This window comes from Dryobates pubescens, chromosome 8, assembly GCF_014839835.1.
Source record: "Dryobates pubescens isolate bDryPub1 chromosome 8, bDryPub1.pri, whole genome shotgun sequence".
In the NCBI taxonomy this organism is placed as follows: domain Eukaryota; kingdom Metazoa; phylum Chordata; class Aves; order Piciformes; family Picidae; genus Dryobates; species Dryobates pubescens.
The window spans coordinates 18,666,022-18,681,148 of record NC_071619.1 but is presented as its reverse complement, the minus strand read 5'-3'; the positions used below and the strand labels follow the sequence as shown (position 1 = coordinate 18,681,148).

Sequence of the window (15,127 nt, the reverse complement as noted above, 5' to 3'; positions counted from 1 at the left end):
CTGTGAAATGTAGTATTCTGATGCTGAAACAAATACGATTGTAGTAAGTTTATCCTACCTATCCCATCCTGTTTCAGTTCTTCATTGCATTTCATTCTTCTTGCAGGACTTTCAGCTTCCAAGGTTTAAGGTTGGATGAAGCTTTGAGACTTTATCTAGAGGCCTTCAGACTACCAGGAGAAGCGCCTGTAATCCAGAGACTGTTGGAAGCCTTCACAGAACACTGGAGGGTGTGTACTTGGTGGGCAGAAAGTTCAAAACTATGTGCATCTGCTTGCCCTGATGGATGTGTCAGATCAAACTGCCTATATAAGCATACTGTGCCCTGCAGGCAGCAGCTGTTGTTTTGTGGGGTATGGCTGTGACACAGATATTTGGTGTGCTGCTTGGAAGTTGGAGCCAGAACCTTGGATTTTTGTTTGTCCAAGAGATGGTTCAGTACCATGGGTAGGAAAATGACTCTTGTGGGTCACTGACATCACTGTTCCGGTAGGATTAATTGGAGCATATGTTTGCCTTTCAGAAATCAAATGGGTCTCCGTTTGCCAATAGTGATGCCTGCTTTGCCCTGGCCTATGCAGTCATTATGCTGAACACTGACCAGCACAACCATAATGTCCGCAAGCAGAATGTCCCAATGACTCTGGAGGTGGGTGTTACTGTTCTAGGCACCTGTCTTCCCTGGTTCTGATATCAGTGTAGTACCTCGTTTTATCTTGATGGCATTCTCTTTTTTTTCCCTGGCATTTGTCATTTGTTTACACAATAAGGTGATGTGCAGCTGTGAAGTTTGTTACAGTTGGAAGGGGGAGCTGTGGGCAAGAGGTAGTCTGAGGAAATACAAGCTTAGGAGACAACTTTCCAAGTTCATCAAGAGGCTTCTGTGTGTGTGAGCAAATTGTGTCTTAAGACATAGTAAGAATGAAAAGATTGTTGATCTGCTGTGGGATTCTGGAGGGCTTGGCTCTGTGAGTGTCTACACAGTGCTGCAGACCTGTCGTTCTGATGTCCCACCTCGATTAAGCATGTGTTACCTTGTGTGTCTGTTTTGTCCTTGTGAGCAGAGACAGGGGTTGCTGCACACTACTACTACTAAGAATAGCATTTAATCTTTGAACTTGGAGGCTGATGAAGAATGCAGGAAAATTTCCATCTGGTTCCATGAAAAACAAGCAGTTAAAGGTGGAGCTATTAGGAATAAATGTTGGTGTAACTTTTGACAGGAATTTCGCAAGAACCTGAAAGGCGTGAATGGAGGCAAAGATTTCGAACAGGACATATTGGAAGACATGTACCATGCCATCAAGTAAGAATCTACCTGTCATTTCCTTGTATGTAGAGAGCAAACTAGAGTTGTTTGGTCCGTGAGATCTCTGGAGGGTACAGAGAGAGAGACTCGCCAGTCGTGCCTTTTGCCCTCACACCAGCTTCCAGCTACATGTGAGGCTGTGGTAACAAGCCTGTGACGGTGATTGCACTGGTTTTGTATCTTTGGATTCTTGCCATGGTATTTTAATCCACAGAGTTCAAGCTAAAAAAAAAAAAGAAAAACGTTACTTCTGTTAGTGAGCAAGGCCAGCACATGTGAAATGCTGTGTCTAAGAAGGCTCTATTCTCCAGATTGTGCCTTTAGACTTCTTTATAAATTTAAGTGTTGTGCTAAAAATGGTGTTTCATCCCCAGTACAGCACTGATGCCTTGATATAACATGTCCAGGTCTTGATTTCATATGTTTGCTTTTGAGCTCTTCATAGGAGGCTACTGTCTGTTCCAAGCTCTTCTCCAACCCCTGAAGCTCTTGGCACACTCACCACTATTTGATGAGAATGCCTGGTGGCTGAAGCCCTTTTGTGCACAGACTAGCTCTGGACAAGAAGCTTTAAGAATAGCTCTAAAATCTAGCCTATCAGTAAATCGAGGCCCAGCCAATTTGAAGCTGAGAGGATTACGTCTCTGAGGAGACAGGATACGCCTCTGACTCTCAGCCAGTTTCAGTCTGCACTGGCTTGGGAGCAGGGCAGTGTGATTAGTCTGACCCTCCTCCCTTTTGAGCCTTTTCTGGGAAGGTAGGGATGCTTTGTGTGCTAAACCTGTACTAAATATCTAGAAATTCTTCAAGAAGTAGCTCTGGCTTTCTAATAGAGAAGGAGTCTTGATTGATTTATTTATCTCCCCTGATGGTGTTTTTAATTTTTTTAATAGTACCCTGAGAATGTGTGCCTCTATCCCAGTCTATTCCCCTTTATCATCCCTTCAGCACATACTTCTGCTTTTTCAGTATGTTCTATGGCTGTTGGTATATAATTTCAGTATTGCTCCATCTCAGATAGATTGCCCCAGTGTCATAGCTGAGATTGAGGAACTGTTGTTTTCCTTGTATTATTAGGGAAAAAAACCAAAACAAAGCAAAACCCAGACTGTAATCTGTAGAGAGTAGTTCATGATCAGGATCTTAGCATTTCACTTTTGAGTACAATTCATTTCCTGAGACTTTCCAAGTAAACCCATTCACTTGCCTCTGTCAACATTAATCAAATACGGGCTTTCGGAAAAAAAAATAAGCTCTTGACTGCAAACATATTTTCCTGTGTAATCTCAGCAACGATTGCTCTTGTCAAAATGCACAGCAGCCTGAAAATGAGGTTATTTCTTATGCATAAATCAGGAGGGTCTTTATAGTTGTCATTAGCACATGAAAACTTGTTTCCCAAGTGAAGCAAGTTATTTTTCGAATGTTGCAGAAAGACCTCTGTTTTTCAGGTGGACTCAATCTGCTGTTCTTAGTAGATTTTGGGCTCTTGTTCAATTAGTTGGTCATTTGCAGCAAGTTCTCTCTTGTACAATGTTACCTAAGTTTAGGGAGAATGTATTTATAGTTGATATCTTTTAAGCTGGAATTGCAAATGCTACTTGATATTAATCATAATTGTTTTATTACTGTACATCTTCCCACCTCCCTATCAGGAGAAGACTTGATAGGGTGCTTGGTTGCATGGTTTAGTTGATTAGGTGGTGTTGGATAGTAGGTTGGACATGATGATCTCAAAGGTCTCTTCCAACCTGCTCTGCTCTCTTGTACTCTGCTCTCTTGTACTCTGCTCTCTTGTACTCTGCTCTCTTGTACTCTGCTCTCTTGTACTCTGCTCTCTTGTACTCTGCTCTCTTGTACTCTGCTCTCTTGTACTCTGCTCTCTTGTACTCTGCTCTCTTGTACTCTGCTCTCTTGTACTCTGCTCTCTTGTACTCTGCTCTCTTGTACTCTGCTCTCTTGTACTCTGCTCTCTTGTACTCTGCTCTCTTGTACTCTGCTCTCTTGTACTCTGCTCTCTTGTACTCTGCTCTCTTGTACTCTGCTCTCTTGTACTCTGCTCTCTTGTACTCTGCTCTCTTCCACTCTGCTCTCTTGTACTCTGCTCTCTTGTACTCTGCTCTCTTGTACTCTGCTCTCTTCCACTCTGCTCTCTTCCACTCTGCTCTCTTCCACTCTGCTCTCTTCCACTCTGCTCTCTTCCACTCTGCTCTCTTGTACTCTGCTCTCTTCCACTCTGCTCTCTTCCACTCTGCTCTCTTCCACTCTGCTCTCTTCCACTCTGCTCTCTTCCACTCTGCTCTCTTCCACTCTGCTCTCTTCCACTCTGCTCTCTTCCACTCTGCTCTCTTCCACTCTGCTCTCTTCCACTCTGCTCTCTTCCACTCTGCTCTCTTCCACTCTGCTCTCTTCCACTCTGCTCTCTTCCACTCTGCTCTCTTCCACTCTGCTCTCTTCCACTCTGCTCTCTTCCACTCTGCTCTCTTCCACTCTGCTCTCTTCCACTCTGCTCTCTTCCACTCTGCTCTCTTCCACTCTGCTCTCTTCCACTCTGCTCTCTTCCACTCTGCTCTCTTCCACTCTGCTCTCTTCCACTCTGCTCTCTTCCACTCTGCTCTCTTCCACTCTGCTCTCTTCCACTCTGCTCTCTTCCACTCTGCTCTCTTCCACTCTGCTCTCTTCCACTCTGCTCTCTTCCACTCTGCTCTCTTCCACTCTGCTCTCTTCCACTCTGCTCTCTTCCACTCTGCTCTCTTCCACTCTGCTCTCCAGTTAGAGTAAGGAACTGTGAGACTCTGGTTATGAATCACCCATCATACATTTGGTTTCTTGATTTGATGTTGTACTACTTGGTTTTCTGATATTTGATGTTGGCGTAATGCGATTATTTACGTTATTCTTCTCTAAGGTGCTTGTGCCTACTGTTGACAGCAGTGCAGAAACAATTTAATTTTTTTTTAAATGTTGGAGTAATGAGATAAGTGGAGCACTCTAATAGGGTGAGAGTTGGGATAGGGAGGTGAAGCTATGCCAGTGTGCTGTCCAAAATTTTCTGTCATTTAACTGCACTAAGTGTGGTGGTTTCACTTGTAGTGTTAGTCAGCTGCTTCTTCAATACTATCCTTACACGGTTGCTGTTAGGTGCTGCTGAAAGCCACCAGACCATATCCAGGATATAAAAGAGGAGCGGGGGAAGCAGGTAGGCCCAGGAAAATAGAATGTGTTCAGGAGGTGGCAAAATCACTCTAGAGAAGGTGTCACTTAGCTTTGGGGCCATGTAGTGAAAGCACTGTGTAAATGTTAGATTTGCCTTAGAAGGGAAAATTCACCCTTTCTGCCTTCCTCCCTTACAGAAATGATGAGATAGTAATGCCAGAAGAGCAGACAGGTCTGGTGAAGGAAAACTATATCTGGAATGTCCTGCTACATCGTGGTGCCACAGATGAGGGAATATTTCTCCATGTGCCTCCTGGAAGCTATGACCATGATCTCTTCACTATGACATGGGGGCCAACGATTGCAGCACTTTCTTACGTTTTTGACAAGAGCTTAGAAGAAACAATAATCCAGAAGGCTATCTCTGGTTTCAGGTAACTCTTGCATTCATGAAGACCCAGAAGAGTTAGTGTGGCTGTTTTCTCCTGTTTTACTCACTCAAGATACCACAATGAATATCAGCTGTCACTTTTTGTATCAATTGAAGAGCATTTTATTGTGAACTGTGGTTCAATAGTTTTGTTCTGTCATTTGTATTGAGTCATGCCCTCTTGACCTCTTGGTTGCCACTCACTGTCTGGCTTGACTGCTATGCTGTAATAAAAGAAAGTGCCTGGAATATGTATTGTTAAACTCCAACCTAGTTATATTTAAGATCTAATATAGTTACGCTGCTTAGAAGTGAGGAGGAAAAGTCACTCTTAACTTGCACAGGGATGCTGGCAAAATCCCTGTATATGAACAAAACCTCTCATGTGTAAGAGGCCATAGCTGTGGCAGAATGGAATGGGGGCTTTTTCTTTCTCTCTTTTCTTTCCCAGATGATCAGTGTTCAAAAACCTTGCTGTCTGTGAGAAGCTGTTTTGGAGTGATCTTTGGTCACGCTTAGTTTGGACCAAATGATACCTTGAGCAAACTTCTAAAGCTCTGTTAATGTACTGCTATAGCCATGATCTCTTGGAAACTAGACTGGCAGTGCTGCTGCCAATCTCAGCCACTCTTTTATGTCAAGACAGGAGATTAGGTATATTGGCTCAGGTGCAAGCAGTCTATCTGTTCAGACTCACTTCTTAAAAGTGATCCTTGCATCAGCACAGACAAATATCAGGATCTATGGATGAGGATTAAGATTATTTGAAGGATAATAGTAGATTTCTATAGGTCAGCATTCATTGTAAGTGGGTGGAAAGGAAGATCTAAAAAGTCAACAGGCTGTCTGATTTGCTGTCCTGCAGACAGATTTGTCTGTGCTGACTTATTACAGTATTTTCTATTTTCTTCCTTCCCCAGGAAATGTGCCATGATTTCTGCTCACTATGGCCTTAGTGATGTGTTTGACAATCTCATAATTTCTCTCTGCAAGTTTACAGCCCTCAGCAGTGAGGTAAGTTTGCAAGGAGGGAGGAGCAGCATGGCTTTTAGGATATCAGAGCTCTTTTCCTCATTAAGCACTAATACTTGCTTACTCTAGTTCTCATAGTATCTGTAGATGTCTAATCAGCCTAGTTTTCTGCGGGAGGCAATCAAAAGTGTGTTGTGAAGCAGGACTTCCATAGGTCAGATATGCAAATTTCCTCCTACTCACTCACAAGTGGCAGTTTACACAGAGCACAATGCCATTATGTAGAAGAGTTTATTCCATCTACTTGATCTGAGGAGACTTAGATCTCCCTATGACAAACACAGTGGTCATCCATGATCCCAAGTAAGTTTATGCATATCAGCTGTTGAATATTTAGTTACAGGGCTTATGTGGTACCAAGATGGGCTGCTTTGTAAGCTGTTTTAAAATGTAGGGGCTGTGCATCCACCCAGCATAAAAGGGTTAGAAAAACAAATGCTTTGAGTTATCAATTGGTATGTGGAGTCTGGTAATAAGGTCAGCTGTTAGCCTCACTTTTTGCAAACCCTAAAGACTAGTTGCATGGATTGTACTGTGAGAATTGAAATTCAGGGTATAAAAGTTGGTGTAAGCTTTTTTTCCCCCCCAAACAGACAGTGTGGCAAGCAATGATTTGTGCTAAATAGAAGGCAACAATTCCTTTAAAGGGTTAGAACTCGCAAAGAATCTCATAACATTGCTCTAAGAACACAAAATACCCACATTCAGCAGAACAGAATTGCCATGCATACCAAAAGAGGAAACAAGATCATTCAGGACTGAAAACTTGGGAGTAAAAAGACCAGGACAGGTGATTTTATTTTTTTTTTTTTAAACTTTTTTTTCCCAATCCCTTGAAGGGATAGAAGAAAGGGAATAGTCCTGCAAATTAATGGGATTAGGCTGCATCAAAATTGGATTGTTTGAACTTGGTGTTTAGTATCACTTGCATTCTGACATTGGTGACAGAAGAATGTACTAGACTGACTGTTAAAAGACAAAAAATCTGAAACGGAGAGGTTGTTTTAGATTCACTCTTCCTTTACAGCTCAAAAATGAAGAGATGAAATACTTGACCCTCTCCAGGCATACCAGACCTTGAGACTACCAATAGATAACACAAACAGAGGAATGTCTGCCATGAAACAACTGTTTGACATAGATTTACATAGTAGAAGTAACTAGACTAAGCCCTCAGAGGCACCAGCTATTGCCAGCTGCATCTCATCTAGTTATGAGAGTGGAATCTGGAGCAGTCTGAGGTCTCTGTAAGTTAAGCAAGCATGTCTTTAAGTGATGATGTAGAATCAGGGACTTCTGGATTTGAGAAGGGCTGTGAGTTCTTATCTTTGGCCAGATTCCAAGTACATCAATTACTTTCTGCTGTCCTAAATTCCTGTGAGCCTTGGAGACAGTAGTGGAATACGACAACTGAACAAATATTTGAAAGACAGTCTGGTGAAAAGGGAGAAGGAGGGCTGTCTTCAGGGGCTGAGGAGACAAAACAAAGAACAACTGTTAGAAAGCAATGGAAGAACATCAAAGTGTCATTTAGCTGCTAGTCACTTCCCAGGTCACATCATCCTAATGATCAGGCATCCTCTCCAAGCACTGCAGTTGCTATGCATGGCTGCTTTGGTTGAAAGAAGAGAAAGGGAAGGGACTCATACTGACTCAGTAGTAGCAGCAGAACTCCTGTGTGTTTTAATTTAGAAGTCATAGCTTGTTGTCACAGTGTAAAACTAGGCATATTGCCCTTCACACTCTCAGACTTCATGTATTTGTGTGGTTTCCCCATAGCAACAATGGCAGAAACAAACTGGTTGTCACATTTCTGCCAGACTTCCGTACTGGCCTTTCTAATGGAGTTCACCTCTAGATCAAAGACTGATTTTGATAATAGTTTTGCCAGCAGTCTGGCTGAAGCAAGAGCTAGGTTTTTCTGAACTTCAGGTCTGGGATTGGAAGAGCCACGTTTTCAGTCCATCTTATTGCCCATCTTTCTCTCTCCTTCCATAATGAATGAATAAGTATGGATTTTGTCCACATGAGCAACAGGATGGTAAAGCCCACTTCTTGTCAAAGGAGCCTTGTAGTGAGCTTAAGTAACTGCAGAAGCACAGAGCATGTTGGAGTGTGTGATAATAGCTCACGTGCTTGCAGAGTTTTTTCTTGTTTGGCAGCACAACTTGGTTTAAATGGGCTTAGCACAATTTTTGTGTTTGTGAGTGCCTTGAATCATGGAATTGTGATCCAGCAGCTATTGGCAGAGACTTCATGTCAGGCTTCTTCACTCTTACCTCGAATCCTGCTGTTGAGTAGTATGGTAGGTGTGGCTTTGCAAGCCAGTAATGCTTTTATCCATAGTTTCCTTCTTCAACAATGAACTGGAGTAATTGCTGCTTCCAGCAGAGATGTGTTGTAGAAAGCTTTGATCCTGGAATGAATTCCTGTAGCAGAATAAATCAATGCTAGTGAGTTTTCAGCTAGTGAGTTTTCAGCAAGCACTTCCAAAATGCTCTGTACTGTTGTTGGAGATCATATGTCTAGGTGGTTCAGTGATTCAGCTTGTACTGGGTAAGCTGTCTTGTCCTTGTTTTTGTACAGAGTGAATACGAGCTGAGGAGGTGCCCGAGCATTGTACACACGATTGTTGTATTTCCTGTAACCAGTTCTGAACAGTCTGCCCTAATTTGTGTTGAAAAGAAAACATCTCTTGCTGACCGATTGCCACTCCCTTTTCTTTCCTGCAGTCTATTGAGAACTTGCCCACTGTTTTTGGAAGTAATCCCAAGGCCCATATTGCAGCAAAGACTGTGTTTCACTTGGCCCATCGCCATGGGGACATTCTGCGGGAGGGCTGGAAAAACATCATGGAGGCCATGCTACAGCTTTTCCGAGCAGAGCTGCTGCCCAAGGCCATGGTGGAGGTAATAACAGCCAGTTCCTGGGTAACTGAAGATCAGGGAAGTGGGAAACTGGTTTTTCATAGAACCAGTTCAAAGAGGAGGAGAGCTCTCTTGCAAAGGCCTGACTGATAAAGTCTGTGCAGAGCTGGAAAGGCTGTAAAAGGTGTAGCTTTTATGTGCCAGTACCAGCCTCTTTGGTATAATTTCATATACACATGTGTTTGGGGTTTTTTTTAAATTTACTTTTTGTTGGATTTAAGAAATTCCAGCATTTGTCTTACTCAAACAGATTTTTTTTATACTGTGCAGAAGAGGGAAATATTACAGGCATGAAGTATTAGAGCATTGGTATTGCCAGATGGGTGTGATGCTTTTCTGAAGGAGTAAGGGGCTGAAAAGCTGGGGTAGGCAGCTGGCACATGGGTGGCTGGATGTAGTGTTTCATCACTATGTGAAACCTACAGGGCTGGCAGGGAGAGGCTGCAAAGTAGACAACTGATCGTCTAACATATTCTGGTCTGTCTTCCAGGTCGAAGACTTTGTGGATCCTAATGGCAAAATCTATCTGCAACGTGAGGAGACACCATCTAACCGGTGAGACCCAGACAGTTGTTCTTCTACCAAAGCTGGAGAATAATATGGTTTCTTGTTTTCTGACTGATGCTGGTGTCTTCTCATTTGCAGTGGTGAATCTACAGTGCTGAGTTTTGTTAGTTGGCTTACCCTGAGTGGGACAGAGCAATCTGGTATGAGAGGGCCATCTACAGAGACACAGGAGGCAAAGCGAGCAGCTCTGGAGTGCATAAAGGTATGGGCTGAAAAAGAACCTGTTTTTGTTCCTGTGGTTAAAAGGCAGCAGCAGCATAAATAAATAATCCTGTTTCTAGGCAATATTGCAGGTTCCAGGGGAACTTGGGAATCGTAAGAAACTGCAGAGGAGTGTGTCTGTATTGACAGCTAAAGGGTCTTATGCACTGTTATGCACAAATGTAGCCACATGAGAACAAGAATGATGCCCCCCAAGAGGCTGTAATCTGCCCTTGGCATCACAGTCCTATAATTGAAGACAAACTAATGAATTCTCAAATGAGCAGTCTTGTCCAAAACAATGTTGAGGTGTGTGATGCCAGCATGTGTGGACAGAGCGGTTACCTGTTAAAATCTGTCTAACGCAGATCATGTATGTTAAAGGTAATGGATGTTAAAGGAGTGAACTAGATGGCAGGAGTTTTCTTCCAGGTAATTGTGTTGAAGCCCCTATATCTGTCTTTCCTGGGAACAAGCTGAGTTTCAGGAGAATCCATTTGTATGCCTTTCACATTCCCCCCCCACACACACACGCTTCTCTTTTCTCTCTTTTGCAGCAATGTGATCCTGAGAAGTTGATCACAGAAAGCAAATTCCTCCAACTTGAATCTCTTCAGGAGCTCATGAAGGTGAGAGAGATACTGCTCAAGGAATTGGACTGGTGTTGAAACAAGTATGCTGTCATGCATATGTGCTGTGTATTTGCCTAGCTTCTCTGTCCCCACAAAAGGTCTTAGACCTATTTAGGATATGAAGTCAGTCATTAGTTCAGCTATTCACATGTAACTATTGTGCTGGCTGCCATAACTGCTTTGGTGGCAGAGGAAGACATTAAATTATGTAATGCATTTTAAAAGCCTTGAGCAGGTCATGGTGTTTGAAAATATGTGTGGCTCTATGTAGGATCTTAAGCTTATGATTTTTTTATCTTCCCTGGTATGCTGTGTGCCTGATAAAAACATTTTGAAAAGGCCACTTTAGAAGCAAGAACTGTAGAGAAGTAATCGACTCTGTGCCCCTAGGTAATGTGGTACCTAGCTGTTGTGGGAGACGTAATAAGGCTGGACTTACTAGTCTATGAAATAGAGACGCTTATCTGCCTGGGAGAGGGTAGTTACTTTTATCTGGTTCTTATAGTGGCTTCTCAGGCTAGTGTGGAGTTGGAGACTACTCCAGGGTGTGGGAAGAATCTGGCTGCTGCTTACTACTTCCAAAAGCAAATACAGTAGTGCAACCATTACAGTGATGCTCTATGAGCTGGCAGTGCGTGTGCTGCCTAATTCCATGGCTCCTTAAAGTGTTAGTACCTTTACCTTCAGGCTGCTGGAATTGCAGTTCACTGACTTCATCAATAGGGCACATGACTCTATTGAGGGTTGTGCTGAAAAAAAGGGAAAGGTTTATCGAGGCTTACTGCAGAGGTTCAGAAATACTGAGTTTCAAAATGAAGATAAGTGAGCAAACCCCAAAGAACAGTACTTAAAAGAGCTGAAGCACAACTTACTGTTTGGATCGCACAAAGACTGCTATGTTGTTGACCCACATGGAGAAGCAGTGATTTAGATCCAAGGAAATGTTATGCTCTTACCCCTGTTATGTCAGGCATTCTCCCTTCAGTTGCAAGCTGATGGCTTAATACAATTAGTTCCAGTACTTATAGTCATTCCTAAGTATGTCTTGCCTTTTCTGTGCTTCCCATATTCTTGGCAAGAAGCTGCTGGCTTTCAGTATTCTCCTCTACCTGAGAGACTTCATCAGAATTTAACATCTTTTAAGTTCTACTGTATCTTGCATAATTAAAAAAAAATAATTCCACATATTTAACTTGACCTCTATCCAGTGTGTTTTTGTAGACTATGCATGACCTCACCAGACAGTAAAGGGCAATTTTGCTTAGACTCAAAGGATTCTGTTGGTCCTCTCTTATTGCCCCCTCAGTTTCGGGGGCTCATGATTCACAAACATTTCCTGGCTTTTCTAGGCTCTAATCTCTGTGACTCCTGATGAGGATACATATGATGAAGAGGATGCTGCCTTCTGCTTGGAGATGCTTCTGAGGATTGTGCTAGAGAACAGGTATGACCTTGAAATATGTGCAGACTCACTGTAAATGTCCCTGCTTTGCTGCAGCTGCTGCCTGGGTCCAGGGAATGACTTCCGTATGTGTTTGATTTGCCAGCTGAAGCAGCATGTGGCTGTAAGTTCAGGGCTTAGCAATTCTAGTCTACCATGTGCAAACAGAGGGGCCGTTCACCCATGAATTATTGCTTGGTACCCTGAGATTTGGAGAACATAAACTAAACTCTGGAGGGGAGATTGCCTGATCCAGAACCCCACCTGATTGCTGTGCAGTAATGAAGTAAATCAGAAATTCGACAGCTTTGTTGTCTCTGTGTGTCTGTTCTTAGGTCTCCCATCTGGAGTGTTTCATAAAAATGAGGAAATACTGGCTTGTCTGGAGCTCTGGGAGAAGTAGCTGGGTTCCTCTTGTTTCATCTTCTTTCATCTTACATTTCCCTCATCCTTGTTGTGTCTAGGGACCGTGTGACCTGTGTCTGGCAAACTGTCAGAGACCACCTCTATCATCTCTGTGTTCATGCAGTGGAGTTCTGCTTCTTGGTGGAGAGGGCAGTGGTGGGGCTGTTGAGACTGGCCATTCGGCTCCTTCGTCGGGAAGAAATCAGTGTGCAGGTAAGGGATTTCTGAAAGTCAGTTACTGGGGTTCTGTGGCTACACCTAGCAACATAGTAAACCAATTATTGTTGGATGGACCCACACTGTTGCAGGTAACAACAAACAGCAGTTGTAAATAGCTCTAAATGAAGGGGAACTTTGCTGAGGAGTGGAGTGGAAATTATAGGATCTGTTTTTCTTACCTCCTTCTCTGGCTAGGTTCTCCTCTCATTGCGTATCCTGCTCATGATGAAGCCAAATGTGTTGTCAAGAGTTAGTCACGAGGTTGCCTATGGCCTTCATGAACTTCTGAAGACTAACGCTGCCAACATTCACTCTGGGGATGACTGGTACACACTCTTCACCCTCCTGGAGTGTATTGGGTCTGGGGTGAAGCCGCCTGCAGCCCTGCAGGTTACAGCAAGGACAGATAATGACACAGGTAAGACAGGCCAGCTTTTGCTAGGAAATCTGATGCCCGCCTGCCAGATAAGCAGCTGCTTCCTCAAGCTTTTCAATTAGCAAAGGGGACTGCAAGAAAACAAAGCTGATATTAAACTACATTAGTGAGATTAAAGACCAGCACCTGCTGTTCAGTCCTACCCTATGGTCTGTCCCTGTCTCTATTCTGCCATCTCTTCCTACTTTGTGAGCAGCAGTCCAGGTGCTAGTCCTTGGGGGAGCAGTGGGAGGAAAACTGGTATCAGTTGTGGCAGCTGTAGAAGATCTTTGCTCTACCCAAGGAGCATTTTCTGCTGGTTGTGGTCTGGTGCCTTGGGTAATATAGCCCTAATCTCTCATCTGGGCTTATAATGTAAACCCAGCTGTTGTTTCTGTCATACTTGCTTCTTTTGTGGGACTGACTCATTTCTGTCCCCATTTTAAGGATCTCATAATGTGAGTTCTTCTTCATAATTCTATTTCCAAATCCATTTGTTCAGAGTGCCTGACCCATTCCCACAAGGCCAAGACATTATTTCCCTTTTCTCTTGACTGTGTTAGAAAGATGGTCTTTTCAGCCAACTTTCTGTGTCACTTTAGCCAGTTGGCAGTGTATTTGAGGCTGACAGCTTCAGACTTTCAAAGCAAGCATCAAGAAAATACTTTTCCAGAAGCCTTCATTTTCATCTTTGCTTTTCTAGACTTCCTTGCTAGCTCCTAATACTTTGTGCTAGATAGATGGGAGAAACTTGATTTTGCAAACACCTGTGACCTTTATCTTTTGGGCTATCTTCTTTCCTTGTTTTTAACTGCTTTTTTCTTTGTTCATTGAGCAAACTACTTTGACTGTGGCACCTTGCATAACAGAGCATTAGCTCCTTTACCTTCTCCTGAAATGTTTGGTGCACTGTGTTCATAGCAAGCCTCTCTCTCAGCTGGTGAGTTTCTAGATAATGCTGAATGATGGAGAGAATGAATTTCTGCTTCTAAATAACATTATGTTGATAGCTTAAATTTGGCCCTTGCAGAGATTTCTGTGCTTAGGACACATCAAATTGAAGGTTATCCTAAAGGTCAGGGAAAGTAGATCTGACAGGTGTGGATCATGCTAATGTAGATTGCTGTTCATGAGAAGACTTGACCAGTATTAGTGTGGAGATGAGTGAACCTAGAGGCCCTATGTGATTCATGTCATTCTGTGTTGCGCTTTTGGAGTTGACTTGTCTGAATCTACTACCTCCAGTAGATCCTACGGTGTGTGGTGCATCTGGTTCTTACAGAGGGTCAAAGCGTTGGACTGCTTGCCTTTTTAAAATTCAGCCACAGTCAGGCTGACAAGTGACATAGCAAAGGATGAAAAGCCCTTTCCCTGTGAAAGGGAAATCCAAACGTACCTGCAGAGCAGAAATAGTGCAGAGATCTGTGTTTCCTGCTGTCTCCTACCATGCTGCCCCCAGTTTCTTCCAGGACACACTGGTGGTGTGCTGATCTACCTAATCTGAATTGCTGCTCCCTTACCCACAACTGCTCTTCCTAGTTCTTGATTTAGGTTTGATCTAAAACCTATGCCTTTTGTCTTGAAGGTGCTCAATCAGACAGTGAGGTCTCCTCCTCCTGTCATCCAAGTGACATGAGCCTGGACCGTGGCTACACTTCTGATTCAGAGGTCTACACGGACCATGGGAAGCCAGGCAAGATGCATCGCTCTGTGACAGATGTGGATGTCATGAACAGTGGCTGGCTAGTGGTGAGTAGCCAATGAGCTTCTGGTGCCTGACAAAGACTGCTCCTAGCATGATTGTGAGCAGAGTGTGTATAGAAGGGACAGAAAGGATATGACAGTAGAAAAGAGAGCTAAGATGAACTGATGGTGTGAAGAGAGGATGGTGAGGAGGTGCAGATGCAGAGGAAGCTTGGAGGCAAGTGAGGAAGAAAGGGAAATGGATCCTAGAGAAACTTTACCTCTAGGCTTCAGAAGAAAGGCCCTTTCAGCCATGTGCATGAGGTGCTGCTTGTTAATGTTACACTCTCCTGCTATCCTCTTGCTGTGCTTTGCAGGTGGGTAAAGATGACATCGACACCTCCAGATCTACTGCTGTGGTCAGCCGGTTGGGGCCATCTCCTCTTGTCAACCAGTACAGCCTGACTGTGGGGCTGGATTTGGGCCCACATGACACCAAGTCTCTCATGAAGTGTGTAGAGTCCCTGTCCTTCATTGTACGAGATGCTGCCCATGTTACACCAGAAAACTTTGAGCTCTGTGTCAAAACCATCCGCATCTTTGTGGAGGCGAGCTTGAATGGGGGTAAGACGGCCCTTGGTTTGACAGTCAAGATTGGGTTTGGAGTAGCCAGTCAGCAAGAAGTGTGAAATCATTGTCAGGAAATGGGT

The 15,127-nt window shown here is 43.5% G+C and overlaps 1 protein-coding gene across 1 annotated transcript in view; it reads left to right on the top strand.

Annotated features, from left to right (window-relative positions):
- GBF1 (golgi brefeldin A resistant guanine nucleotide exchange factor 1) overlaps positions 1 to 15,127 on the top strand; it is a 106,938-nt gene that overhangs the window by 85,568 nt on the left and 6,243 nt on the right. The window contains exons 20-33 of the mRNA XM_054163925.1: positions 107 to 230; positions 524 to 649; positions 1,224 to 1,306; positions 4,663 to 4,899; positions 5,816 to 5,909; positions 8,660 to 8,836; positions 9,345 to 9,409; positions 9,500 to 9,623; positions 10,180 to 10,251; positions 11,604 to 11,698; positions 12,160 to 12,313; positions 12,515 to 12,737; positions 14,320 to 14,483; positions 14,795 to 15,041. Of these exons, the coding sequence (XP_054019900.1) occupies positions 107 to 230; positions 524 to 649; positions 1,224 to 1,306; positions 4,663 to 4,899; positions 5,816 to 5,909; positions 8,660 to 8,836; positions 9,345 to 9,409; positions 9,500 to 9,623; positions 10,180 to 10,251; positions 11,604 to 11,698; positions 12,160 to 12,313; positions 12,515 to 12,737; positions 14,320 to 14,483; positions 14,795 to 15,041 (1,985 nt within the window). The remainder of the gene's footprint in view (positions 1 to 106; positions 231 to 523; positions 650 to 1,223; positions 1,307 to 4,662; positions 4,900 to 5,815; positions 5,910 to 8,659; positions 8,837 to 9,344; positions 9,410 to 9,499; positions 9,624 to 10,179; positions 10,252 to 11,603; positions 11,699 to 12,159; positions 12,314 to 12,514; positions 12,738 to 14,319; positions 14,484 to 14,794; positions 15,042 to 15,127) is intronic.